At 64.9% G+C, this 26,098-nt stretch overlaps 2 protein-coding genes across 10 annotated transcripts in view; one reads left to right on the top strand and one right to left on the bottom strand.

Annotated features, from left to right (window-relative positions):
* Positions 1 to 16,463, top strand: part of TMEM175 (transmembrane protein 175) — a 23,048-nt gene extending 6,585 nt beyond the window's left edge. For 3 of the 7 annotated variants that reach the window (XM_038533651.1, XM_038533652.1, XM_038533650.1), the window contains exons 2-11: positions 5,372 to 5,532; positions 5,798 to 5,836; positions 7,761 to 7,855; positions 9,033 to 9,084; positions 9,414 to 9,449; positions 9,775 to 9,858; positions 10,273 to 10,437; positions 13,541 to 13,619; positions 13,766 to 13,901; positions 15,029 to 15,686. In XM_038533651.1, coding sequence (XP_038389579.1) covers positions 5,380 to 5,532; positions 5,798 to 5,836; positions 7,761 to 7,855; positions 9,033 to 9,084; positions 9,414 to 9,449; positions 9,775 to 9,858; positions 10,273 to 10,437; positions 13,541 to 13,619; positions 13,766 to 13,901; positions 15,029 to 15,686 — 1,497 coding nt within the window. In that variant the 5' untranslated portion in view covers positions 5,372 to 5,379. Of the gene's footprint in view, positions 1 to 5,371; positions 5,533 to 5,797; positions 5,837 to 6,166; positions 6,304 to 7,760; positions 7,856 to 9,032; positions 9,085 to 9,413; positions 9,450 to 9,774; positions 9,859 to 10,272; positions 10,438 to 13,540; positions 13,620 to 13,736; positions 13,902 to 15,028 lie in introns of those variants that run through there. The other 4 variants (XM_038533655.1, XM_038533654.1, XM_038533653.1 and 1 more) reach the window with 4 other exon arrangements.
* DGKQ (diacylglycerol kinase theta) lies at positions 15,970 to 26,098 on the bottom strand. 3 transcript variants are annotated; one of them, XM_038533647.1, is made up of 23 exons: positions 25,849 to 26,098; positions 23,823 to 23,902; positions 23,198 to 23,297; positions 22,871 to 22,956; positions 22,677 to 22,802; positions 22,346 to 22,499; positions 22,197 to 22,262; positions 21,976 to 22,076; positions 21,668 to 21,885; positions 21,492 to 21,582; positions 21,302 to 21,356; positions 21,152 to 21,213; positions 20,692 to 20,842; positions 20,469 to 20,507; positions 19,807 to 19,922; positions 18,711 to 18,862; positions 18,385 to 18,533; positions 18,127 to 18,305; positions 17,848 to 17,948; positions 17,550 to 17,696; positions 17,346 to 17,457; positions 17,122 to 17,274; positions 15,970 to 17,000 (listed from the first exon to the last, which is right to left on the bottom strand). In XM_038533647.1, the coding sequence occupies exons 1-23, from the start codon at positions 26,096 to 26,098 to the stop codon at positions 16,899 to 16,901; spliced, it is 2,790 nt and encodes a 929-aa protein (XP_038389575.1). In that variant the 3' UTR covers positions 15,970 to 16,898. The 3 variants fall into 3 exon arrangements, with proteins under 3 accessions (XP_038389575.1, XP_038389576.1, XP_038389577.1); XM_038533648.1 differs by having other exon boundaries at positions 17,376 to 17,457; XM_038533649.1 differs by lacking the exon at positions 25,849 to 26,098 and adding an exon at positions 24,310 to 25,130.

Below are 26,098 nucleotides of genomic sequence, written 5' to 3'. Positions count from 1 at the left end.
TAATTTTTTAAAAAAATTGTCAGCAAACTAGGAATGAAATGAAACTTCCTCAACATTTTTGGTGCTCCTGAGTGGCTCAGTTGGTTGAGCATCTGACTCTTGATTTCAGCTCAGGTCATGCATGATCTCAGGGTTGTGAGTTCGGGTTGCATCTGCCTCTGCACTGAGCTTAGAGCCTGCTTGAGACTCTCCTTCTCCCTCTGTGCATCCCCACCACGTGCATGTGTTTCTCTCTCTCTCTCTCTCAATAAGTAAGGTATTTAAAAATAATAATAAGGGCATCTTTGAAAAGCCTATATCTGACATACAGAATAACAAAAAACTGGATCAGAAATAAGCCAGAGGTGTCAGGTCTTGCACTTCTATTCAGCATTGTATAGGAAATTCTAGCCAGTGTAGTAAGTCAAGAAAAAAAGCTTCCAGATTGGAAATACCAAGTAAAATTGTTTATGAAGATGACATACTCATTTGTATGTCATAATAGTACCAATCTTGGTACTATTGACATTTGGGGCCAGATAATTCCTTGTGGAGGTGAAGGGGTGGCATTATCTATGCGTTGTTGGACATTTAGCAGCACCCCTACCGCTATCCCCAGATACCGTTAACACACATCACTTGTCACAACCAGAGATGTCTCCAGACATTGCCAGGTGTCCCTCGAGGGACATTACCACCGTCAGTTGACACCCACTACTCTATGTAAAAAAAACAAGTGGGATCTACAGAAAGAGCTGCGAGAACTAGTTAGCTACAAGAGCTAAGCTTAGCAGGATTGCAGGGTACAAAATTAATATGCAAAAAACGAATCCCATTATTTGTAGATTACTGGCAACAGATAGTGGAAGTTGAAATGAATTTGGGGAAAATACCATTTACAACATCATCAAAAAATATTAAATGCATGAAAAAATGTGCAAGACTTATACACTGAAAACGAAAGAACTTGGCTGAGAGAAATTAAAGACCTTACTGAATGGAGAGCATGCACTATATTCATAAATTGGAAGATTCTCAAATCTATAGATTCAGTGCAAGTCCCGACAAAATCCCAGCAAACTTTTTTTTTTTAATTTATTCATTCATAGAGACACACACACACAGAGAGGCAGAGACACAGGCAGAGGGAGAAGCAGGCTCCATGCAGGGAGCCCGACGTGGGACCCGATCCCGGGTCTTCAGGATCACACCCTGGGCCGCAGGCGGCGCTAAACCGCTGCGCCACCGGAGCTGCCCCCCAGCAAACTTTTTGTAAAAATTGACACACTGATTCTAAAATTAATTTAGAACTGCAGAGGAAATAGAATAGGCCAGACAGGTTTGAACAAGGACAAGTTCTGTGACTTCCATTGTCCAACCTCAGTGCTCATTATAAAGCCACAGCAATTCCAGCCCATGTGGTACTGATTTAAGGTACATAAGTAAATCAGTGCACCAGAATGGTCAGAAATTGGCTCACAAGTATATATAAGTTCAGTTGATTTTTGACAAAGGAATAAAAGCAATTGAAGAAAATAGACCTCAAAAAATGATGGTGGAAAAATTGGATATCTGTATGTTAAAAATGTTAATGCATATCTTGCATTATTATACAAAAATTAATTCAAACCATCATACATCTAAATGTGATAAACAGGGCAGCCCAGGTGGCTCAGTGGTTTGGCGCCACCTTCGGCCCAGGGATATGATCCTGGGGTCCTGGGATCGAGGCCCGCATCAGTTGCTTCACAAGTTTCACCTATTCTCACTGTTGTCATTTTGTCATCTGGCGTATCCCACTCTGAGAGCTTTCCCACACTCAGTGCTCCCACAGCGCCCTACTGTGTGCTGTGTCTGCTGTACTGTTGGGTGATTGTCCTATCCATCCATGTTTGCCTCTAATGCCCAGCACAGTGCCTGATGCCTTACAGGGTCATAAGCTGTCAGTTACCCCCCCTCTCTGCTATGTGAAATTTTCTCTGTTATGTGAAATTATAAGGAGCTTCTCCTCCTTATTCCCATCAGGATTTAAAAATTCTTAGTCTCTTTCATCTTAAGAGAAACAAAAAACCGTCCCTTCAACTCCTTGCTCCTCTCTACTCAGTCTTGTATTCTTTCTTTCATTACCATGAGGCTTAAAAACTTGTGTATGATGAAAGTAACATGTCATCAACATGTTCTGAACAGGTATGCTGGGACTAGTTTTTGTGGGTTTTTTTACTCTGATAAATAAAATACACATAATAAAATTTGCTATCTTAACCATTTTAAGTGTGCAGTTCAGTGACATTAAGTACATTTGCACAGTTGGAGGACTCAGTCTCCCAGATATCCAGACCTACTATGAAGCTGTAATCAAGGTTGGTATTGGCAAGGGGACAGGTACATAATCAGTTACGGAATAGATACTCCCAAGATAGACCCACACAGATATGGCCAGTTAACGTTTGACCAAAATGCAAAGGCAGTTCAGTGGAGAAAAGATAGTCTTTTCAACAAGTGGTATTAAAATAATCAAATATCCGGGATCCCTGGGTGGCACAGAGGTTTGGCGCCTGCCTTGGGCCCAGGGCGCGATCCTGGAGACCCGGGATCGAGTCCCACGTCGGGCTCCCGGTGCATGGAGCCTGCTTCTCCCTCTGCCTGTGTGTCTGCCTCTCTCTCTCTCTCTCTCTCTCTCTCTCTCTCTGTGTGACTATTGTAAATAAATAAAAATTTTTAAAAAATAAAAATAAAATAATCAAATATCCATCTGCAAAAAAGGGAAGCTCCAAATATACCTTGAATGTTGTATAAAAACTAACAATAATTTATGAAAATTATAAAATAGATACAATCTATCATACACTGAAAGGAAAAGCTAAAACTTTAGAACCTCTGGAAGAAAATGGGAGATCTCTGTCATCTTGAGTAAAGCAAAGCATTGTTAGATATGACACCATAAGGATGATCCATGAAAGAAAAGTTGAAAAAAAAAAAAGAAAGATAAGTTGAGGTGGACTGCATCAAAATTTAAGCTTCTGTGCACCTACCATCTGGTAAGAGAATGACCGTGAGCCACAGACTGCGGGCAAATATTTGCAAAACACATACCTAACAAAGAACTTTTAGTCAGCAGATACAAAGAACTCTTAAAACTCAGTAACAACGCAAATAACTTCCAAAAAAATGAACCAAAAATTCTAACAGGCACCTTGCCACAAAAGGTACACAGATCAAAAAAAACATGGAAATGCCCAATTAGTCAGCAGGGAAATGCCAGGGAAGATATACTACACATCTGTTAGCACAGCTAAAATAAAAGTTAACTTAAAAAAAAATCCTCCAGACTAAGTGCTGGGAAGAATGAGGAGCGACCGCAATTTTCATGCCTGGCTGGGGGGTGGGGGGGACAGCACAGCTCCTGGGGTGAGCAGTTTGCAGCTTCTTATAAAGTGAAACTTGCATTTACCCAAGAGAAATAAAAACACGTTTACAGAAATACTTGTGTGCAAGTATTTATAGTGGCTTTATTCGAGACCACCAAAAACTAGAAACAACTCAGCCTGTCCAGCTAGCAAATGGGAGAATAAAGGGTCCATCCACGCGGTGGAACCCACTACACAGTAGTACAAAATACAACACTGATGCTCTCCAGACGTGGATGAATCTCGAGCGCGTGGCGCTGAGTAAAAGAAGCCAGGCTCGAAAGGTTCCATGGGGTAGGAGTCCATTCGTGCAACGGTCTGGGAGGGGCAAACTGATAGGGCTGGTGGCCAGGACTTGGGGGGGCTTGGCCACAGAGGGCGTGCTTTGGGACTGTGGTCGTGGCGACACACCTGCGTACATTTGTCAGACCTTCAGGGACCTGTACACCAGAGTGAGAAATAGATCTAGGTACAGCTGGCAGTTAAGGCCCGTGCCCGCCCCAGCCCGCCCGGGTCGCCGCAGCACCGTCCTGGAGTTGTGAGTGCCGCCTGCCTGCTTCCATACTCTGACTGCGTGTTCGTGACCTCACAGGAGGACAGCGGGTCGCTGTAAACCTTCCTATAAACGTGTAATTCACTACGTGTACTTTTTCTGCAACGTGTTTCATTTCTCGGCATTGGGTTTCCGAGTTTTATACCTGTGCATCTATTTCATTTATCTGCACTTCCTGTCCCAGTCCCTTGGGCCTCCGTGACAAAACCCCACGGATGGGGCCAAAGGGCGGCCCGGATTTCTCCCGGCTCTGGGGGCGGAAGTCCGAGATCCAGGGGGCGGCCACCTCCCCTTCCCGGCCTTCTCGCTGTGTCCTCCCTTGGAGGCGGCCGTGATCTCCCCTGTCCCCCTCTTCTGTGAGGACCCGTGACCTCCCTAAGCACCCCCACCCCCGTCCTGATACCATCCCACAGGGGGTTAAGGCTTTGTCACGGGAGTTTGGGGGATGCAGACGTCAGTTCTCGGCACTTTTGAACAATTAGTTGTTTAACAATAGGATGTTTTGACGTTCATTAAAATTACGCACCGGTGCACATCCTGCACGTCTCCTTGTGCACACACCTGAGGCTGCACCTAGACCTGGCGTTGCCACCTTGTAGGGTGTGCACATCACACTTCATTAATTTCCAGGTGTCTCCAGAGGCCTGTGGCATCCTGGACATCCCTGCCCAAGCCTGTGTCCCTACAGCCTCGTCACTTGACGGGCTCCTGCAGACTTAGTGGTACCTCAAGGTTTTCCCTTGCGTTTCCCTAGTTGCAGATGAAGCTGAATACCTTCTATGTTTGTTCCCAGTTTGTTTTTCCTGTCCGGAAATTGCCAGTAAGCCTCCTTTGTTTCTGTGGTGCGGCTGGTTTGTGTTGTGTCCTGTCCTTGCGAGGGCTGGCGCTTTGTTTTACTGCAAGCCACTGGGGCTCGGTCCCATAGGACACCCCACGTGTCGTCCACGGCCATACTGCCCTGAACATGCCCGATCTCGTCTGATCTTGGAAGCTGAGCAGGGTCGGGCCTGGTTAGTCCTGGGATGCAGGAACATCCCACCTCTAAGATAAAAGCGTCTGACAGCACAGTGGTCTGGTGTTGGGGTCAAGGGCTTCAGGCTGGTGACACAGCGTGTCGAGTGCCAGCCGTGTGCCTGTGCACCTTCTCTTGTTTCTCCCATTGCTACAGGCTCCAAGCGTGGCTCCCAGATGACAGCGCTCACAGTGAAGTGATGCTCTTCCTGCAGGCTGGAAATGCAGGGGCCTCCTGGGAGAGGACAGGGGGCAGGGACTCTTCCTGCCCCGCAGAGGGGTCCTGCTAACCACCACTGAGCCCCCTTCTGGAGGGGGCATCCTGCTCTCAGGCACCAGCCCACCCCGTGTCATGGCTGAAGCCAGCAGGGGTGGATCTCCAGTGGCGCTCTGGCCCGCTCAGACCTGTGCTTCTTCCCAGGCCCCACCATGTCCGGACCCCAGACCCCAGAACCGACCCTCAGTGTACAGGGGGACTCCCCCATGGGCACAAGGGATGAGGACGCTGCTGATGGCATCCAGCACTCACATCGCATGCTCAGCTTCAGTGACGCACTCCTGTCCATCATCGCCACCGTGATGGTCCGTGTGGGGCCCCACCCGGAGCCCCCTCTCACATCGGGACCCCGATCCTACCCTCTCAAGATAGCCTTCTGGTAGAGCTTGGCCAGCATCGACCCTGCCCTGTCTCAGCAGTGTCCTGGGGTCCCCCAGCCACTCAGGCAGCTGGATGGGTGGGGGAACAGTCCAGCACTGGCCCGAGTCCCTGACCCAGGGCGTCCGAGGAGTGGTCTGTGCACAGCCCAAGAAATGCCCCTTGGTTCTTTTTGTGTCTTTGCGGTCCTAGATCCTGCCTGTGACCCACACGGAGATCTCCCCGGAACAGGTACTTGGGGACAACATCTGCAGCATCCTGTGAGGGTGAGGTGCAGGAGGCTCCCTCAGTCTGTGAGCCCGTCCAGGCTCCCCAAGATGTGCCTGGCTGGCGGGCCTGGGCCAGCTCGTCTTCTCCCTCAGCAGCCCTGGCTGGCCCCCATACTGGCCCCCAGACAGGGGTAGCCCATCGGGCTTCTGGTTGTGTCGTTCACGGTGCACGTGGAGGGGCTGCGGGCAGCCTGCAGCTTCCGTGCCCAGGGACGGGGTGGGGGGGTCCATCATGGAAGTCCGTGGGAAGCAGGGTTTTCTGAAGCAGAGTCTCCGTTTATGTTATGAACAGAATACTTCTGATTTATAAAGCAAGTAGTGACACATAGCGCCTCGAAAGCTGACGTGATTTTGGAAGACTCTTGAGAGTCCCTGTGCGTGCGTGTGTGGGCGTGCCTTGCTCACCCCCCAGCGTAAGCGAGGGTGCAGGTGAGGCCCAGGGGAGTGAGGCGCGAGGTGCTTGGGCCCGCTGGGCCCCCTGAGCACGCTTAGCCTGGATGCTGCTGGGATTCACAGGAGCCGCTTACATGTTGTCTTTTTCATCTGCGGAAACCTGGCAGTCGTACCGCGGGTAGGGTTTTGAAGAGAATTCGGTGGAAATGCAGGTGTAGCCTGGTGCCAGCAGCCAGCACCCAGCGGGTGGGTGGAGGCTTGGTGCCACTTTGGTCCTTAGTCACCCCTCTTCAAAGAAGGCCTGGGACCCAGTGGGGCCCTGTTGCTCGCCTGGCTGTGCTCCGCTCCAGAACCTTCTCTGGGGAGGGCTTGGCCAGCCAGAGACCTCAGGATGGGGTGTGGGTGAGGGGCGCCTGGGGGCTCTGTCGGTTAAGCATCGACTCTTGGTTTTGGCTCAAGTCCTGATCTCATGGGTGGTGGGATTGGGCCCTGTGTCAGGCTCTGCAGGGAGTCGGCTCTCCTCCTCTGCCCCTCCCCACCCTGCACGTGCTCGCTCTCCCTCAAAGAAATTAAATAAAATCTTAAAAAAAAAAAAAAAAGAATGGAGTGTGGATGTGTGAGCAGGAGATGCCGGGGATAGCGCAGGGAGGTGTGTGGGCTGAACCTCCCTGTCTTCAGTGAGTGTGTGACTGGTTCATGGGGAAGCTGGGAGCCAGAAAGCTGTGCTGGGGTCTGGGGACGCCGTCGGGGAGACCCTGCCGGAGGGTGTCTGCCAGCAGGGGCTCCTCCCCACTCGAAGGGGAGGGCTAGGCAAGGCCCCGAAAACCTAGCAATTCAGAAACTGAGTCCTCGGTGAAGCCCTGGGGTGCTGGGGGAGACACCCAGCTGAGGGTAAAGAACCAGCCTGGGGCGCCTGGGGGCTCCGTCGGTGGAGCGTCTGCCTTGGGCTCAGGTCATGATCCCGGGTTCCTCGGATCGAGTCCCGCATCGGGCTCCCTGCTCCGCCAGGCGTCTGCTTCTCCCTCTGCCTCTGCTTCTCCTCCTTCCTGCTCCTGTGCGCTCTCTCTGTCAAATAAATAAATAAAATCTTAAAAAAAAAAAAAAAAAAAAACAGCAAAAATGGTAAAGCGATGAGTTTTCCACTTGAGTTTTTCCTTCAGAAGCATCAGATCCTTCTCACGATTTCAGGGGTCCCAGCCTTGTGTCCAGCCCATTTGCTCTGTCCCCAGTGTGCCTCCAGGTCCCTTCCCAGCTGGGGGAGGTGGCGCCACGACCTCACCGGGCTCTATGGCCGGTCGGCAGCCTTGCTCTGGACTGGGGAGTGCCGAGCCTCAAGAGCTGCCATTGCCGGGGGAGGCTCCACACTAGATCCCCAAATAGGCATCGGGGCATCGGGGGGCTGGGCTAGAGGCCCCTCCGAGAAGGGCAGGTGGGCACCTTCCTCGGGCCCTGGTGGGGCCGGCTCTGATGGTGATGCTCTTCTGTTCCACCAGTTTGACAAAAGTATACAGAAGCTTCTAGCGACCAGGATTGCGGTCTATCTGATGACGTTTCTCATCGTGACTGTGGCCTGGGCAGCACACACGAGGTAGGGACTCAGGCTGAGGCGGGTCGCGGCGGCTCCCTCGGGGCGTGTGCGGTCCAGGGAAGGGCTGGGTCTCCGGCGAGGAGGCTGCGGGAGGCTCGCCCCCAAGCCAGAGCTTTCTCGAGGAGGACGGGTTCCTGGCGACCCGACAGGAACGGTGCCCCGGGGCCGCAGGGGACCCCCGAGCGGGGCGGGAGGACTCCCAGGAGTGGAGTGGGGGCGGGATGTGAGCCCAGCGCCCTGCAGAGGAGGTGCCTCCGGTTGGGGGCTGGGCTCGCAGGGGTGAGGAGTCACAGCCGGCCCGTGTGCTCGTGCTGGTGGCCGTGCAGGACACGCGGCGTCTCCCTGTGCACTGGCCGGGCCGAGGCCGCCCTCCCGCACCACAGTTCCCAGAGCGGCCAGGTCCCCCCGGGCCTCCCGGCTGGACGGTCCCCCGGGCTCAGCGGGTGGCCGGGGCTGCTGTCCCCGGAGCCCGCCCTGAGTACCGAACCCACCCCGCCCGGAACGGGGGCTGAGGTCCGCGGGGCTGCCCAGCACCTGAGTCGCCCCTTGCTGAGCTCCCGCCTGCCCCCGGCCCGGGTGCGGTTTCCTGTTCCCGCCGCCCTGCCCCACTAAGGCCGTCTGCCTCAGCGGGCTTGGAGGATGACCTCTCGGGGAGGATTTCCTTTCTTGAAAGTGATCGTTGGACACGAGGCCTGAAGGAGTCCCCCGTGGTGTCCAACGTGCCCAGGGCACGTGGGGCGCCTCCCGCGGGTGTGTCCCCCTCCACAGTCCCCAGCACCAGCGCGTGCATCGGGGGCTTCTCACGCCCAGCCACGCGCCCCAAGTTAGGGGACTCGGAAATGTGAGGGGCTTGGGTCTCCTGTTTGTATTTTCAATGTCTTCCAACCCGCGTGTGCTAGCTAGTAGTTTAAGTGTAGAAACGACATGTTTGGGGCCCCTGGGGGGCTCAGTCAGTTAAGTGTGTGGCTCTTGATTTCGGCTCAGGTCGCGATCCCAGGGTCGTGAGACCCAGCCCCACGTCGGGCTCCACGCCGGGTGTGCAGCCTCCTTAAGACCCTCCCCCGCTGCCCCCATGATACCTTTTACTGCTGTTTTAACCCAAGAGCGCTGGGGCCCGTGTGACGCCGTTAGAGCCTCTGTTGACTGCACGTCTTCCTGATTTTCTCACACGGTTTAGACTGTTCCAGGTTGTTGGGAAGATAGATGACACGCTTGCCTTGCTCAACCTGGTGAGTCCTTTCGTTTCTTGAGAAACGATGACGTTCGGAGGCCCGTCCTCCTAGGAGGCCAGCAGGGCTCGGCCTTTCCGGCGCCTCTGGCGCAGGGAGCCTGGCGCCCGCCCCCGCCCCCCCCCCCCCCCCCCCCCCCCCCCGGCTCCTTGCGCGTCCTTCCTGCAGGCGCCCCTGTGGGCGGTGAGGGGTGAGCTGCCCGGGGCGAGGACTCGGACGTGACATACATGGCTCCGAGGGGGCGCCACCAGAGGTCCCCCGGGCAGCAGGGCCTCCAGGCGCCACGCAGCCGGCCTGCAGCGCCTGCCTGCCTGCCCTTCCTCCCCCAGGCCTGCATGATGACCATCACCTTCCTGCCGTTCACCGTGAGTACCTGCGGTGGCCCCCCGGGCGACACACTCGGCCCAGGCACGTCCTCCGCAGGAGCCCTCAGCCCGGCTGGGCGGCCCCAGGCCGGAGCACGGAGCTGCAAAGAGGAGAAGAGCTCGCGGGGAGCTGCTCCGGGGTTTCTGGGCTGGTTGAGGAGGGGAGGCCTCCAGGGGTCCCGGGGGGCCCGCAGTGGTGGGGACACCTGCCGGCGCCCACGCTCAGGGCTGACAGCTGTGGCCTGGGCCTGCTGCGCGGCCGGGAGCTCTGGCCTCCGGCTCCGGGGCTGCGGAACCTGGTTGTGTCTTGTCTTGGTGTTTGCAGTTTTCCTTAATGGTGACGTTCCCCGACGTGCCTCTGGGCATCTTCCTGTTCTGCATGTGTGTGATCGCCATCGGGGCCGTGCAGGTAGGCACCCCGGCCTGCCGCCCCCACCTGCTCGTCCTCCTGGAGAATGTGATGTACACGTGTTGTGCACACGTGCGGGACGGGACATGGTGCATCGGTGCGGTGGTGTCGTGCCCTCGGAACACGCTGTACAGCGACTGCCCCCGGCCACCTGCCGCAGGGTGACCCAAGATTCCTGGAGCCTGGCCCGGAGAGCGGGTGCAACGGGGCCACCCGGTGTCCCCAGGGCAGGGTGGGGCAAGGCGCGGAGACCACCACTCTCCCCCCCCCACCCCCCCGTGGCCCCAGGAGCAGAGCAGAGGCTCCCGTGGGGGCCTCGCAGCGGCGCGTGCGTCTCGGGCTTGTGTCCGCGCACATGGTGGGGGTACCGGCCAGCGGCCTCTGCTCGTGCCCTGCAGCCTGCCTCTCCCACAGGCGCTGATCGTGGTGTACGCCTTCCACTTTCCCTACCTCCTGAACCCCCAGATCGAGCGCGCGCCCCACAGGGCCCTCTACCGGCAGCACATCCTGCGCATCGTCCTCAGGGGCCCGGCGCTGTGCTTCGTGGCCGCCGGCTTCTCCTTGTTCTTCTACCCCTTGGTGAGTGGAGGGTCAGGGGACGGTGAGGCGTGACCATTCCCCTGAGCAGGTGCCCCCGGGAGGCACCGGGCCCTGGCTGCCGCGGAGGACAGCTGAGGGCAAGCCCCCCTCTGCACCCCCACACCCACCACCAGGACCTGCTGTGCAGGGAGGAGGCCCAGGCTGGGGGAGGACACTCATGTCAGATGGGGACAGCCAGGGACGCGCTCCCCCAGTGGGCGCTCTAAGACGGGGGGGGGGGGGCGCGCGGCCCAGGGAGGGTCTGGCAAGGCCGCCAGGGCAGCCGACACTGGAAGGCTCCTGGGGGAGGCGTCCTGGCGGCGCTGCCACCACAGCAGGCGAGAGGCGCCTAGGGAGCACGAGGATCAACCCGGGGGAGCACGGGGAACGTGGGCGGAGAAGCGGAGGAAGCCCGAGGCCGGGACTGGCCGCCGGCCCTCAGGAACACCGGGCACAGCCAGTGTGGTCAGAGGTCAGGACGTCCCCGGACCGCTTGGCCTGTCCCCACCGTACCCTTGAGTGGGTGCGCGGACGCGGAACCGCAGCAGCCAGGTCGCAGGATCAAGGGGCCAGTGCCCTGTTTTTAGCCATCAGCTAGTTTAATAGCAGCATTGTTCTGGAACACTCCGTCCTGCAGAAGCGCGGACAGATAGACAGGCGGCTGTTACAGGGGTGGCGGGGAAGCTGCTGCGTGGCTCCTGCCTTTACCGGAGCCCCCATGCAGGACGGTGACGTCTCCCACCCAGAGCACAGCTGCGAACATCTAGGAAACCTGTGTGATTGCAAGTTTGACACAGGCAGGCTAGCGGGGTCCCCGCCGAGCCCCATTCCCCGAGGACAGAGCCGCATGCCGGGGGTGCGCGGCCCAGGCGTCCAGAGGCCCGGCCCCGGCAGGCAGAGCGGGGCAGGTGCACGCAGGGGCCACGAGAGGTGGGGGCACGCCTCGGGCTTCGGTCTTGGGCATGTGGAGGTGCAGGGGTGCTGGCGGGGGATGCTGCAGGAGCTCGGGGTTGGGCCGGGCGTGCCTGGCTGTGCCTACAGCAGGCTAGCTCTGCGTGGGGAGGGCAGGCCCAGCGGGGGATGCGTGGGACGGGAGTCTGGAGCACAGGGGTGGGCTGAGGCCGTGGGCACGTCCTGGTTTCAGGCGGGGCGTTCAGGGCGGCCGCAGCGGCTTCTGCTTGCACAGTCGGGGGTTGAGGGATGACGAGGGCCGTCGCGTGGAGGATCGGAGGGACAGCTGCGGTGGGGGGTGGCCTGGGCCAGCAGAGCCGAGGCGTGAGGTAGGCCGTGCCTGGGCTGCGGGGCAGTGTCTGGTGTGCCACCTCGTGGGGCCCGGGGGAGCCGGCGGTGACCACGCCCGGGGGGCTGACGGCAGTGTGGGGGGACACCTGCACCAGCACGCTGGGGAGGAGGAGGGCGGGGGCCCCGTGGCCTCAGGGTGGGGTCGGCGGGGCCATGGCGCTCCGTGGTGGCGCAGCCAGCTGTGCGGCCCCCCACTGCCCTGTCAGCCTTCCGCCCTCCTCCCCTGCATGTGGCTCTGCCCTTGCCCCCTCACCTCCTCACCTGGAGCCCCAGGCCCACCACCACCTGTGACCCCCCCAGGCCAGCCCGGCCCTGGCCCCAGCCCCCTCCTCCCAGATGCCATGCTGGGTCCACCTTCCAGGCCCAGCTCCTTCTCAGCAGCCTGGTCCCGGCCACCCTCCCTCCCCGAGGACCACCTTCCTCGATGGTGCCCACGGTCCCACGGCCTGCGCCCCAGCCTGCCATGCCGGCCTCCAGTTAGACACCACTCATGTCGATTTCTGTCTCTTGAGGCAGCCCTCGTGCTGCTCCTGCAGGGCTCAGCCTCCCCTGGAACATTCCGCGTCCACTGCCTCACACCTGGGAGGCCCGTCCCTCAGTGTGCCTGTCGCTAAGGCGCGTGACGCCGTCTGTTAGGCGTGGAAACGGTCACGAGCAGATCTGTGGTGCATCTGACGTGTGCCGCTGTCCCCCTGACGGTACTGAGGACACAGTCACTGAATCCCCATCAGGAGACCTCGCGGTACGAGGTGTGCAGGTGGGGTGGCAGGAGGAGGCCCCCCGGGTGCTGTGAGCACAAGCAGAGCCCCGCCGGGACCTGCTGAGCCGCCTCGGGGTCAGGGACACCGGCCACCTGGCCCCACGCCCTTTGTCAGATCGCGAGGGATGTGCACGACATACACTTGACCTCCCTGCCCTCGCCCGCTGCGCAGTCGGTGACGTCGGCTCCGATCAGGTCACCGTGCAGCCGCCCCTACACCTCCTTCTGGAATGTTCCCATCAGCCCAACACAAGCCCCAGCCTGTTTGCAGTCACCACCCCCCTGCACCCGCTCCCTGGGACACCCTGATCCACCTCCTGCCTCTGAGTAATTCACGTACGTGGAGTCATAAAGCAGGAGGCTTCCGTGTGGCGTCTTTGATTCCACAGTGTCTCCCAGGTTTGCTCATGTGTAGCAGGCGTCTGATCTCCCTCTCTGGGCTCCTTGGGGGCCCCACGACGCGTCCCTGGACACGGGGGTGCTTGTGCATCTCGGCTGCTGTGGCTGTGGGGGCCCTGCCCTCAGTGCTGGGAACCGACCCGGTCGTCCCGTGCTCCGTTGAGGACCATCCACGCGGTCTTCCACAACGGCTGCCCCGTTACCCCCACAGTGCTTGGGGTCCAGTCCCCCACATCCTCGCCAAGGCTTGCCGGTGTCTGCTCCATGGAGAGCAGCTGCACCCGGGGGTGGGGGTCAGCTGGTGGTGCTGCCCGTGTCCCCCCGATGCTGCTGCTGCTGCTCGGGGCCCCGTGCAGGTCGGCCACCCCGAATCTTGGGGGAAGCATCTGCCCAGGCCGTCCGCCGCTCTGGGTTGGGGCCCGTCGTGTCCGGGCTGTGGAGGGGAGTCGGGCGCGTGCTCCCCGCGTCTGCGCTGCTTGCGTTCCCGGCGGTACTCCCAGCACACGAGGTCCCCCAGCTGCGGAGGTTAATCCACCTGGTTTTTCTCCTGGTGCCCGAGCTCCCATCCCTGCAGAGCGGACGGCGTCTGGGTGGGACTCCTGGCACTGCCTCGCCTCCTGACCTGTCGTGGGTCTCGCGCAGTCATACCTGCTGATGGCGATGGTCATCTTCCTCCCCTACGTCAGCAAGGCGTCCAGCTGGTGCAAGGGCAGGCTCGTGGGTAGGTGCTTGCGCGGGCCGGTGTGCGGGGCCTCGGCACGGCTCCCCGAGACCCGTGGGGCGTGGGAAGGGCCCGGGCACCGTGACGGGCAGGCGTCCCTGCACACCCCCTGCCCAGGCCAGCTCCTCCTCCTGGCACGCCCACAGGCCCCCAAGAGCCCCCAGCTCACAGCGTGGAGTTCTTCACTTTCGACCTGCACGAACCTCTCAGCAAGGAGCGGGTGGAGGCCTTCAGCGACGGGGTCTACGCCATTGTGGCCACGCTCCTCATCCTGGACATCTGGTAAGGCCCAGGCCCGAGGGAGGGCGTCCGCAGCCCCCGTCTCCAGCCCCGCGGCGGCTCCTGGCCCACTAGCCCCGTGGGGAGAGGGCCCCGCCCCGGGCGCAGGGCCTCCTTGCTGGGGACCCGGGGTGCACACCAGACCCCTCCCCGCGGGGCTCCCCCCACCCCAGCTCCCGCACCCCCCTTCTGCTCACCCTGCCCTTCACCGTGTCCTTTTACCCTTCGCTCTGTTAAGGTTCTAGCTTTAGTTTCTGTATTTTCATTGCTGCGTTTCACCTCTTTTTTCCTTCGTATTTTCCATTCTTATTTAGGGTCTCTTGTTCCTTTGGTCACGTTTCAGCACTTCCTTACTTTGTTGGGTTACGACACGTTGATTTCTTACATCGATTATCTGGGGGCCTAAGCCATTAGCTCTCCTAATTCTCTTGATGGCTTGCTTCTCCTGTCATTTATGATTTCTCACAAACTGGGCACAAATGATCGTTGGTGCTGATCTCTGAGGCTTAGGCCCGAGGTTCCAAAACAAGGCAGCTTTGCTTCTGCCCTGCAGCCAGGGCCGCGCTGGCCCCAGGTCCCTCGCGAGTGGCCGCGAGGAGCCCGTGCCTGTGGGGCTGGGCCCGGGGGTGTGTTCTCTGCTCTGCCCAGAGCCACAGCCCAAGGACCTGAGGCAGCTCCCCGACCCCCGCAGGCACGTGCGTGGCCCCCACCGTGAGGACAGAGGGTCTCAGGGCGCTTTCCTGGCCAGGGCACAGGGACGGGCTCTCTGGGCCACGCAGGTGGGGACGTCCATGGGGGAGGACCCCAGACGAGCCTTCGAGGGGCTCGTAGGGTAACATTCAGCCCCGCGGTCTCAGAACTCTCCACGTGCACGCACAGGCAGGCGGCTGCAGGGCAGTGGGCAATGGCAGGAGCACCCGCCCGTGGGGGCCAGAGGGCTGGGGGCCGGGCCGTTAGCGGACGGGGTGCCGCACTCTCCCAACTTCAGATGAAGCGCGGGGAGGCGCCCGGGGCCCTGCGTGCCTACGCGGAGGCCAAGGACCTTCCCGCGTCCTTCACCTGGACCTCGGGGCCCGGGAGCTGGGTGCCCTGGGGGGGCTGCCACAGATGCCATGTGTTCACCGTCCTAGTGAGGACAACGTCCCCGACTCCAAGGACGTGCGGGACAAGTTCCACGGCAGCCTGGTGGCCGCGCTCAGCGCATACGGGCCGCACTTCCTGGCGTACTTCGGCTCCTTCGCCACGGTGGGCCTGCTTTGGTTCGCGCACCACTCGCTCTTCCTGCACATCCGCAAAGCCACGCAGTCCATGGGGCTGCTCAACACGCTGTCGCTGGCCTTCGTGGGCGGCCTCCCCCTGGCCTACCAGCAGACCTCGGCCTTCGCCCGCCAGCCGCGCGACGAGCTCGAGAGCGTGCGCGTCAGCTGCGCCATCATCTTCTTTGCCAGCATCTTCCAGTTTGCCATCTGGACGACGGCCCTGCTGCAGGAGCGGGAGACGCTGCAGCCCTCCGCTCGGTTCGGGGGCCGCGAGCACGCGTTCATGTTCGCCAAGCTCGCGCTGTACCCGTGCGCCAGCCTGCTGGCCTTCGCGTCCACCTGCTTCCTGAGCAGGGTCAGCACGGCCATCTTCCACCTCACGCAGATCGCGGTGCCCCTCACCTTCCTGCTGCTGCGGCTGCTCGTCCGCCTGGCCTCGGCGCTCCTGCGGGCCCTGCGGGGCCTGGCCCGGCCAGCCCCCGGGGCCGAGGAGGACGTGCGGGCCCCTCTCCTCCCTTCCACCTGCTAGCTCGCCCCCTGCCCCGCCCCGCTGTTCGCCCGTTGGGAGTTGGGGTCTCCCCCAGTCCTGCCCCAGGGCTCCCGGGAGGGGCTTTGCTTCTGCCGAGCCGGCATGCACCTCTGCAGCCCAGGCCCCGTGGCCACGTGCGTTCAGCCAGGCCACGTGGGTGCCGGCCCTCGGCGGGGGTGTCCCCAGGCCCCAGCGTGGCCACCCTGCTGCGTGCAGAGCTCCTGGGCAGCTGCCAGGCACCCCCCCCCCAGTCCCCGGGCACAGAGGACACAGCAGCAGGACAGCAGTGCCCAGACTGTATTTGTCCTGGATATAAATTAGGGTTACATTCAGGTAGTGACAAGGTACACACGAGGGCCTGGCTGCCAGGCGCACACTGCCCCGTCGGGGCGCACAGACTCACTTAAATACAGAAGGACACACGACGACAGACCAGAACCCACACCGAGGCCTGCAAAGCAAAAGTAATGGCACCATGGGGACGTCAGAGCAAACACACGTCTGTGTGCTGGAGGCACGAGATATGAATGTTCCGCCACAAGTGGCTGCGACAGTGCATTTGTGCGGTTTTGGCAGAAGCTCGGGGGACACGGGGCAGGCCCAGCCCAGCCAGCCGGCACCAGCAGCGACGCCAGGACAAGCGGGAGGTGCGCGGTGGGTGGGCCTCTCGGGGCACAGGAGACTCCCCAAGCTGAGGGGCTGGGGCCGCCCCTGCGGGCGCAGTGTAGACGCAGGCGCAGTGTAGACGAGCAGGCGATTAAAGCTCCTCCCACCTCACACCCTGTAAACTTTCTCGGGGCCTCCAGCGGGGCTCCCGTCCGCTCCATCGTCAGGGCGGGGGCCAGCCCCGTGGCCGCGGCCTCCATCCCCAGGTGCCCTCGGTCACCACGAGGCTCCAGCCAGCCGTCCGCGGACAGCAGCCAGGGGACCGGTGGCCACGGCAGCCCCAGGGCTCAGAGAGCCGGCGGCTGTGGAGGAGCGGGCTGGCTCACAGGTGGCAGGGGACGCAGAGCAGGGACGGCCGGGACCACTGGCCAAAGCCCCACGCCCACCCTATCCCGGGATCGGAGGGCAGCAGGTCCGCACCCGCCACCCAGCAGCAGCTTCCATGTGGCCCGGGGATGAGGGGACACCCCACTGTCCACCAGCGGCAAGTCCATGCAGCCCCAGTCACGGCCGCCCTTGGACACGCAGGCTGCTGCGGGCCCTCCTCTACTTGGGGTCCCCCTCAGGGGCGGGCACCCCGTCTGCTCGGGCATCCTTGGGGGCCCCGGACTTCCTGGGCTTCTGCTTGGTCTTCCTGAGCATGTGGACCTGTGAGGACCAGGCAGGTGAGGGGGGTACTCAGCTGGGGGCAGGATGGCCATGCCCCCCACCCCCGGGCACCCAGGGGCCTCCACACGAGGGGCGCCACCGGCCCTGCCCCGCCTCGTACCTTGGGGCCTGCGGCCGAGATGATCATGTGCCCGGGGGCCTGCACCCAGGGCTCGCCGTCCACCTGCACGGGCGTGGCCTTGAGAAGGGTGACCCGGAAGTAGGAGCCCTGGGCGATGCGGATGCCGGAGCGCAGCCCCCCCTGGACCTGGCCCTGGAGACAGCAGGGGCGGGGGCTCAGTGCGTCGCGGTGCCCCCACCCCCCGCCTGCCTGCACCCACTCACCATGTGCATGACGCCCGTCACCCCCACCACCTCTAGCAGCCCGTCGTCCATGCGCGGCTTCTCGAACCTGGAGTCGCTGTCGGAGCCCCACAGATCGGCCCCCGACCCCCAGCTGCACCGAGGGAGGGGCGCACGGGTAAGCGGGCGGGGGCACCCGGGGCCTAGGGCGCCCAGGCCGAGCCCCCGGGAGCCCCCCACGGGCACCTGGGGATGTTGATGAAGATGAGACCCTCTATGCTGGGCAGCTCCACCTCCTGCTGCTCCACCTGCAGCCGGATCTCCTTGTGCAAGCCGCGGGCGTGGCTGATCTTCTGCAGCCCCACCCGCACGTACACGCCCTTGTTGTGGAACCTGGGGGCAGGCGCATACCCACCGTCGGGGCGGAGCCCTGCGGGGCCCAGGACAGGCTGCGGAAGCCCCAGGAGGCCCCGGGAAGTACGCCGCCACCAGGGGGCGGCCCCCGCTGTCCTCAGCTCCCAAGCCCCCTTGCGATGCCCCGCACCTGCTTGTGAACTTGCCGGGCTCCTCCTCCCGGGCCTGGTGGAAGTCCAGGCTCAGCTCTGCGTCGATGCCGATCCCACAGTAGTTACTCATCTGCACGATCTGAAGACAAGACCCGTTCTCCCGTGACCTCGCTGGTCAGCCCCCCGGGTCTCCCCACCTCCCCGTCCCCAACCCAGCTCTGCGCTGTCGTCGGCACTGCCCGGCAATAGGGGCGGCCAGTGAGGCGGTCAGCTTCCCCCACGGAGGGGACGGCCCGGCACCCAGGCCCCGCTGGCACCTTGGGGGGCTCCACGTCCGCCACGCCGGTCTCCCCACCGCCGGCCTCATGGGCGTCCAGCAGGATGGTCCAGCGGTCCATGAGCACAGCGTCAGCCTCGTCCACCGACACGAGCACGGACAGCGGGTCCTCTCCGCTGTAGCCCGCCCCCCAGCGGAGGACCCGGCCAAGGTCATTGCCTGGACACAGGCAAGAGGACACTGACCCTCCACCCCCAGCACCGCCCGGCCCCGTCCCCGACTCGCGGGCCGGCCCCACCTGTGCCCAGCGGCAGGATGGCCACGGAGGGCTCCGGGCAGGCCAGGCGGGGCCGCACCTCCTCCAGGGCAGCGAGCACCCAGCCCACGGTGCCGTCCCCTCCGCACACCAGCACCCGGAAGCGAGGCACCTGGGAGAACACGTGGAACCTGGCGACGGGCACATGGGAGGAGCTGTACCGCCAGCGTCCCTACCGCGGCACCCGGCCCCGCGCACAGCGGCCTAGGGCGTCTGGTGGGGAGCCCCGGCCTGTCCCCCCCGGCCTCCCCCGGCGCCCCCGCTGCCTCCAGGCTGTGAGCAGCCGCATGGGGGACCCCCAGACTCACCCGGGGAGGGGCCCCCCGTTGGTCAGCTCAAAGACCTGGTGAGGATTGAGCAGCTTCCGGAAACTACAGAGAAGGTCACGGCCCTTGAGGCCTCCACTCTTGGGGTTCACGAACACGAGGAGGGGGCAGCAGTCTGGGGGCAGCTTCGAGTGCTGACAGATGGGGGCGGGTCAGTGCCTGCGTCTCCCCCTGCACCGCCCGGCAGCCCGAGCCCCCGCCCGGGAAGCACACGGGCCTGAGCGCTGGGCGCATCCGCCATCCCCGCCTCGCCACTGCCCACTCAGGGCCCCCCCACACGGGGCGCACCCACGCTCACTGGGCAGCCGGGTGGACGTCCGGCCCCCACCCCAGGCTGTGCCCCCTGCCGAGCCACACAGCCCAGACACCGGCTGGACGCCCGGTGGGACCCGCCGCCCTCTGGGAGCCACGAGGCACACGCCCCGCGAGGACGGTGGTCCCCAACAAACCAGCCCCACCGCGCGGTGCCCAGGGACACGGGCAGGGCTGAGGCCCCGCCAAGGACGCGGGTGCCGGGCATGGGCCGGGGGCACCCCTGGGCAACGTCCCTCACCTGCTCAGCCCGAGGCAGGCGGCCGTCGGGAGAGACTGGGCAGTGGGCACAGGCCCCCGACTTCGCCCCCGCGATGCCGCGCTGCCCTGAGCAGGGGGGACGGCCCCCAGTCGGGGCGCAGTGTAACTCGCTCCACCTGCCCGGGCGCCGGGGTTGGGGTCGGAGCAGCCCCACATCTGGGGAAGGCCTGGGGCCTGCGGGGCCGAGGGCAGAGGGCTGTGCCCTGGCCGGCGTCCGCCCCGGCCCTGCGCTCACCCCAGCCCCCTCTTTGGGTGCCGTCCCGTCAGGAGCCCCACCGGCCGGTCCGGGGTGGCCCCAGGGACCCTGTGGAGGGTCTGCGTGTGGCCCCTAGGAGGCGGCCACCCTGGGCTGGGACCCGCGTCCCGTGCTCTCCTGCCCGTTGGCCCAGGCAGGCCTCTCACCCCGGACCTCAGGTCCTCCCTTGGCGCGAACTGGGCCACTACCCGCGCCTCGGCCAAGCAGTGGTGGCGCCAGGCGCCCAGGGCCCCGACGCCGTCCACTCACCAGCACGTCTGGGAGCACCAGGGCCATCAGTGGCCGGCCGTGCACCGCCGTGTCCCTGACCAGCATGTACAGCCGCTCGGCCTCTGCGAAGCAGGCCACGTCCAGCACCACCGCACCTGCAGCAGGGGGGCCGCACGCTCAGACCCGCCCCCGTCCCGCGCCCAAAGGGACCCTGGGCCGGGCCATCTGACAGCACCCACGCGGCGCAGGACCCCCTCCCCCGCGGAGCCTTCCACGATGGCCGAGCTCACAGACGGACACAGCCGCTGGACGCGAGGGGTGGCGTGGCTGGGCACACGGAGCCCCCGGGCCCACGGCGGGAGGACCCCACCCACGAGAACAGAGGACACGGATGACCACCGTGGACCTCGGAAGGGCCCCGCGGCTCGTGGCAACGTCCTCCCCTGTCTGGGCAGACTGGGAGCCTCCCGCGAGAAAAGACGCAAACCCAAGAGCAGAACGGGTCTTGGGGGACGCGCTGCGACTCCGTCATGCTTGAGCAAAATTACAGCCGGGAGCCCGGAGGACGCCCAGAAGTGTTTCTCTCCCAGGGGCCTCCCCGGGAAAAGGTGGGGTCCTACACAGAGTGGGGCGTGTGACGCGAGGCAGGAAGGGCGGCCCTTCCCCGACCAGAGAACGACCCCGGCCCCGAGGCGGCTCACCTTGGGAGGAGTAGACGCGGCTCACGGACACCAGGCCAGCTGCAAGCACAGGCTGCCATCAGGGCCCGCGGGGACGTGGGCTCCCACACGTCCCCACATGTCCCCGCACCCACCCCAGGAAGCCCGACCTCAGCTCGGCACCAGCCGCCCAGGCCGCGGACAGGAGGACAGACCCACGTGGGACCCGGCCCCAGTAGCCCCGGGCCAGCCCAGGCGGTCACACCTTTGGCGGCCACGGCCTCGTCCAGGAGGCTGGCATACTCCTGGGTAGACAGGCCGGGAGGCAGGCCCCCCACAAACAGGGAGACGTGCGGGGCCACGACCCTGTTCTCGGCCACGTAGAAGCGCGTCTGGCTCATCTGCCGCAGGGACGTCTGTGGGGGGAGCAGGGCACTGAGCGGGCACCGGGGGGGTCGCCTGGCCCCCCACGTCCTCCCCCACAGAGGCGCCCTTGGGAAGGTGCCCTGGCTGAACCACGAGCGACGGAAAGGCCTGCTCCCAGGGGCGGCCCCCACTCCCCTGGGGCAGCCCGGGGCTGGGAACCCCACCTCCCAGGGAGGGGGACATCAGGGAGCAGCTGAGCGCCTGGCCCGGGAGGGGCAGCACCAGCAGCCAGGACGGCCGCGGGCCCCAGGGGCAGGCTCCCCGCTGCGACGCAGGGACCAGCATTCACACCCAATGACCTGCCGGATGTCGCGAAGCCGGGCGAGCAAGGGCTCTGCGTCCTGCAGCACTGTCCGCTGGACTGTGGGGACGACAGACGAGGCCGGTGAGGACCAGGACTCAGGGCCCCAGGCGGGGATCGGGGGACACCCCGCAGGCCACCCACTCACCTTGCCGGCTCCCCATGAGCACCTCCACCAGCTGGAAGCCCTCAGGACCCTCGGCCTGTGGAGGGCGCAGTGGGAGGCATCAGGCCGGGACCCCCCCACCGGCCCGGGCCAGTCTCACGGGGCCGCGCCCCAGGGCCAGGCCACCAGCCAGACCCCCTGCCGCCAGCCAGGCCTCCCGCCGCATACGCACCTGTCGCCCAAGCAGCGGGAGAACCTCCAGCACCACAGTCCTGGCTGTGCTCTGTGGGGTCACACGGATGGACACGTAGGCCACACCCACCCTGCGGAACAATCCCAGGAGCGTGGGTCGCAGGGCCCCACCCCCAACTCCCTCCGCAGAGCCTGGGCCTCCGGCCTGGGTCTCACTTGAGCCACGCGGGGTAGATCCTCAGAAGCTCCTGCGCGTGGGGCACGGCGCGGACGATCCAAGCCTCGGGGCCTCTGCCGCCCTCCTCCTCTGCGGCCCCACTCCCCCGCGGCCTGCCCCGCGCCCCCGAGTCACCCGCCGGCACGGGCGCGGGGACTGGCTGCAGCTCGAAGTCTCGAGGGTCCTCCAGGACGTAGTAAGCCCGCAGCGCCGCCTCCTGCAGGGCGGGGCCGGTGTGGACGGGAGCGGGCGAGCCGGCCACCAGCACCCCAGGACCCCTGCCTCGGCCCCGCCCGGGGGCTCTTACCAGCACCTCCTCGTTCCTGGCCAGGCGCGGGACGCTGATGACTCGGAAGTGGTTTCTCTGCAGAGCGTCGTTGCCGTCGAAGATCTTCAGGGTCAGCTTGCCTGGGCCACGGAAACGGGTCTGAATCCACGGAGCGGGGGAGGGGATGGAAACACGGGCCACGGGATGGGGGGTGGGGCGACAGGGGGCTGGGGACGGGGACCAAGCCAGGCAGCACTTACTGGACTCCGGGGCCTCCCTGCCCAGGCCAGCGGGGGTGCTCCCGTCCACCCCGTCGTCCTCGTCACCTGTGGGAGGGGCACAGCCGAGCTCTTCCCAGGGCCCACCCACCCCAGCCCCCAGCCGGCACCCCCAGTGCCTGCCCCCTCACCTGGCTCTGGGACCGCGCCCTCCGAGATGCGGAAACAGTGCATCTTGCTGAAGTTGCGGGACAGCAGGCGCACGCACGCGGGGGGCAGCACCAGGGTGTGCAAGCGCCCAAACGTGCACTCGGGGGCCAGCGCGGCAGAGCAGACCGAGTGGGCCTGGGGGCGGCAAGGGCGGCCCTCAACTGTGCGGGGCCACGCAGGGCCCAGGACCCCTCCCCAGGCCGGGCGGAGCGGGCAGGAGCCACCCTCAGACCAGGTCCCGGACAGAGTAAGACGCAGTCGGGGGTGGGGGGCCGCGCCCCGCCCCAGGACCCCGCCCCCCAGGGCCCCCACCTGCACGCCGCACCACTCGCAGCGCACGCCGGCCAGCACGTCCGAGGACCCGCACGTCTTCCTGCAGACCTCGCAGCGCGCTCCGGAGGGCAGGTTCCCCTCCCGCCAGTGGTGGTGCTGAGCGTCCTGCGGAGGGGGCGCCGTCAGTGGCCGGCCGCCCCCGCACCCCGCGCCCCCCCAGGCCGTGCACTCACGTGGTCCCGGTGCCCGTCGTGATGGCACTGGCGACAGTCGCTGCAGGCGAAGGGCACACATTCGGGGTGAACGTGCAGCTCACACACTGAGGGGCGGGCAGGGTTCAGGGCCTCTCGCCGCTCCCCCAGCCCTGCCCCTTCCCTGGGGCAGCTCTGCGGGGCCCAGGCCCGTCCTTGGTCCCCCCTTGGGCAGGCAGGGTCAGCCTCTCACCTCTGCTGCCCCCCCTGCCCCGCTCCCGGTGAGGGGAGCCCCGGAACCCCCACCCCCACCCCCACCCCGGGCCGCCGAGACCAGGGCCCTGGGGCGGGTCAGGGCGGCCGCGGTACCTTCACAGCGCAGCGCGGGGGCCTCCAGGGCCTTGCGACACACGGCGCAGAACTTCCGCTTGTAGAGCCCCCTGGGGCCGAAGCAGTGGGCCACGGGCACCTGAGGGAGCGGATCCACCTCGCCCGCCGCCGGCAGCCTCACCCCCTGCCCGCGGTCCTGCCCCGCCGGCCCTCCCCGCTGTGCTCGGCCCCGGGCCCCCGGGCCCCCGGGGCCCCCGGCCCTCACCACGCGGCTCCCTCACTGGCCCCGGGGGGACCCCCATGTCTGGGCCACCTGGTGAAGTGGCGCACGGCGGCCCGCGGACAGGCAGGGGCTCCAGACGGGGGTCGTGGGCACAGGGAGGGCACCCGGCTGCCGCCCCAGGAGGGGCTCACGAGCAGGGGTGCGGTCGCACAAAGGATGGCTCTGCTGCCCCCATCCTGCGAGCTGGCCTCCCCCCAACCACCCCCTGGCCGGGCTCCCCCCTACCATCCCCTAGCTGGGCTCCTCCCCATCCTCCAGCCAGGCTGCCCCCCCCATCCTCCCCTGGCCAGGCTCCCCCCTCCAGCTAGCCAGTGGGACTCGCAGCCCGGGACCGGCCATGGAGCCAGCTTCCCCACGGCCCTGCCCACTGTCCATACGCACTCGGACGAGGCTGGGGGCCACACTCGCGCAGGGGGTCTTCACGTGCTTCAGGCACTTCTCGTGGGACATGAAATTGCAGACTGCGGAACGACAGCAGCGGCAGTTGGCTCCCGACCCGCCCCAGCGCCGAGACCCCGGCCTGGGCACACGGGGGGTGGCGGCGCCAAGGGCCGCGGCGGGGCCAGCCCGGGACGGGGCGTGCGCCTGCCACAGGCCCACCCTGCCAGAGCTCACGGGGGCCCGCCCACCCCCCCCAAGCCAGCCCTGGGGGATGGAGACCGTGACCCCCTCCTCCTCCGTCAGGAGCCCACGTGGGGACAGGCTGTGCCCTAGTCCTGCCCCTCGCACACCGGCCAGCCCTCCTCCCAACCTGCTGCTTGGCCCCCGGTGCCGGCAGGTCGGCGGGCACCTCCCACATCCCCCCAGACCCGCTTCCCCTCGTGCCCCAGCTCTCAATACCCTCATGACCCTCCCACGTGTCGTGCACCTGCTCAGACCAGAGCCAGGCTGTCGTGGCCAGGACCCCTGACGCAGGCAGGACGGCAGCCCGGTGACGGCTGCCCTGGCCCCGAGGCGGTAAAGGCGCGAGCTGTGCTCCGCGGGGCCGCCCACCCTGGGGTGCGGGCCTCTAGGGAGGGAGGCCTGGAGATGGACGGGACGGGGGAGGGGCGCGAGGGGAAGCCGCTCGTGGCAGCACCTGCAGCGAGTGGGCCCAAGGGGGCCTGGGCTGGGACGGGTGGGCAAGGCTCCCTGGGGAGGCGGCAGGTGCAGGACTCACTGTCCAGCAGAGCCTTTGGTGAAAAGTGGGGGGAGCCTAGAGGGGGCCCTGCCCACCCGGCCCTGGGCCCTGGGAGGAGGGAGGGGACACACAGGTCCCTCCCAGGCTGGCGGCAGCCGCCTGGCATCAGAACACCTCAGAAGGCTGGACTCAGAGGAGGGAGAGGCGGACAGGGAGGGGGGCACCCAGCGGGCCTCCCTCCAGGCCCAGACCAGCTCCTACGCGGAGGGCAGCGGCGCACAGATGGACCTCCGGCCGCGGAGATAGTGCCTGGCCCCCCCGCACCCTGTGCCCCGGGTGCTCCCGCCGGGGAGGACGCTCTTCCTGCCACACCCGCGTCAGGCCCCTCTGCTGGCCAAGATTACCCCCGTTCTGTGCGAGGTGGGGGGTGTCCACACAGCGGCCCACTGGCGGCCTCTGTGTCACCCCAAGCCCGCCTCCTCCGTGAGCTGCTTCGCCCTTTAGACCTAGAGCCGCACCTGCAGGAAGTCCTGGCTGAGAGGGACCCTGAGCCCTGCCCCGCCACCCCTCCCCTGTGCAGGGCCTGAGCCCACCCTCAGACCCTGAGCCCTGCGCCTGCCACCCCTCCCCTGTGGGTGGCCTGAGCCCACCCTCAGACCCTGAGCTGTGCCCCTGCCATCTCTCCCCTGTGCGGGGCCTGGCCCAGCCTAACCCTGAGCCCTGCCCCACCACCCTTCACCTGTGCAGGGCCTGGATCCAGCCTGACCCTGAGCCCTGCCCTGCCACCCTTCACCTGTGCAGGCCCTTGTCCACCCTGACCCTGAGCCCTGCCCCGCCACCCCTCCCCTGTGCAGGGCCTGGGCCCACCCTGACCCTGAGCCCTGAGCCCTGCCCCGCCACCCCTCCCCTGTGCAGGCCCTGGCCCACCCTCAGACCTAAAGCTGAGTCAGCCTGCCCAAGCACGTCTGCAGCCTCAGGTGAGCCTGTGGGCCGGCAGGAGAGGCGGGCGCAGTGCTTCTGGCCGCGGGTCCGGGAGGCGCCCCGCCAGCCGGCCAGGCCCCGCCGCCCCGACCGAGGGCGTCCTGCGCGCGCCGCGGCCTCGACCTGCCGGCGGAGCCCCCTTGACCCCGGGGCCGACCGGGCGGGCCGCACACCTGTCCGCGCGGGGGAGCCGAGGGGCCGCGGGCCGGGCCGGGGCGGCGAGCACGCAGGCAGGAAGGGCCCCGCCGCCGCCCCCGCCGCCCCCGCCGCCCCCGCCGCCGCCCCCGCCCCCGCCGCGGCGCTCACCGTCGCACAGGAAGCCGGCCAGGCCCCAGATGAAGTCGGAGCACAGGTGGCAGAAGGTGGGCTTGGTGAGCGTCGCCTTCCGGAAGCTGTGGCCGCTCTGAGGGTGGCTCCCGCCCGCCCCGGGGCCCGGCCCCGCGCCCGCCCGCGCACCGCCTCGGCCGCCCAGCTCGGGGCTGCAGGACGGGCTGCCGGAGCGCGGGGAGCCGCCGCCGAGCCAGGCGCGGGCCCGGGGCTCGGCCGCCGCCGCCAT

The sequence above is a fragment of the Canis lupus genome, chromosome 3 (assembly GCF_011100685.1).
Source record: "Canis lupus familiaris isolate Mischka breed German Shepherd chromosome 3, alternate assembly UU_Cfam_GSD_1.0, whole genome shotgun sequence".
Taxonomy (NCBI): Eukaryota; Metazoa; Chordata; class Mammalia; order Carnivora; family Canidae; genus Canis; species Canis lupus.
The sequence above is the reverse complement of the archived record's forward strand: the minus strand, read 5'-3'. Positions and strand labels throughout refer to the sequence as shown.

What these genes read in the sequence shown, in the direction of transcription:
- DGKQ (XM_038533647.1), bottom strand. Translation starts at nt 26,098, where the DNA reads ATGGCGGCGGCGGCCGAGCCCCGGGCCCGCGCCTGGCTCGGCGGCGGC. An exon ending in GCGAGTGGTGCGGCGTGCAG is followed by an intron (nt 22,500 to 22,676) that starts GTGGGGGCCCTG and finishes TGCCGCCCCCAG; the next exon opens with GCCCACTCGGTCTGCTCTGC. An exon ending in GCTCATGGGGAGCCGGCAAG is followed by an intron (nt 21,214 to 21,301) that starts GTGAGTGGGTGG and finishes TCGTCCCCACAG; the next exon opens with TCCAGCGGACAGTGCTGCAG.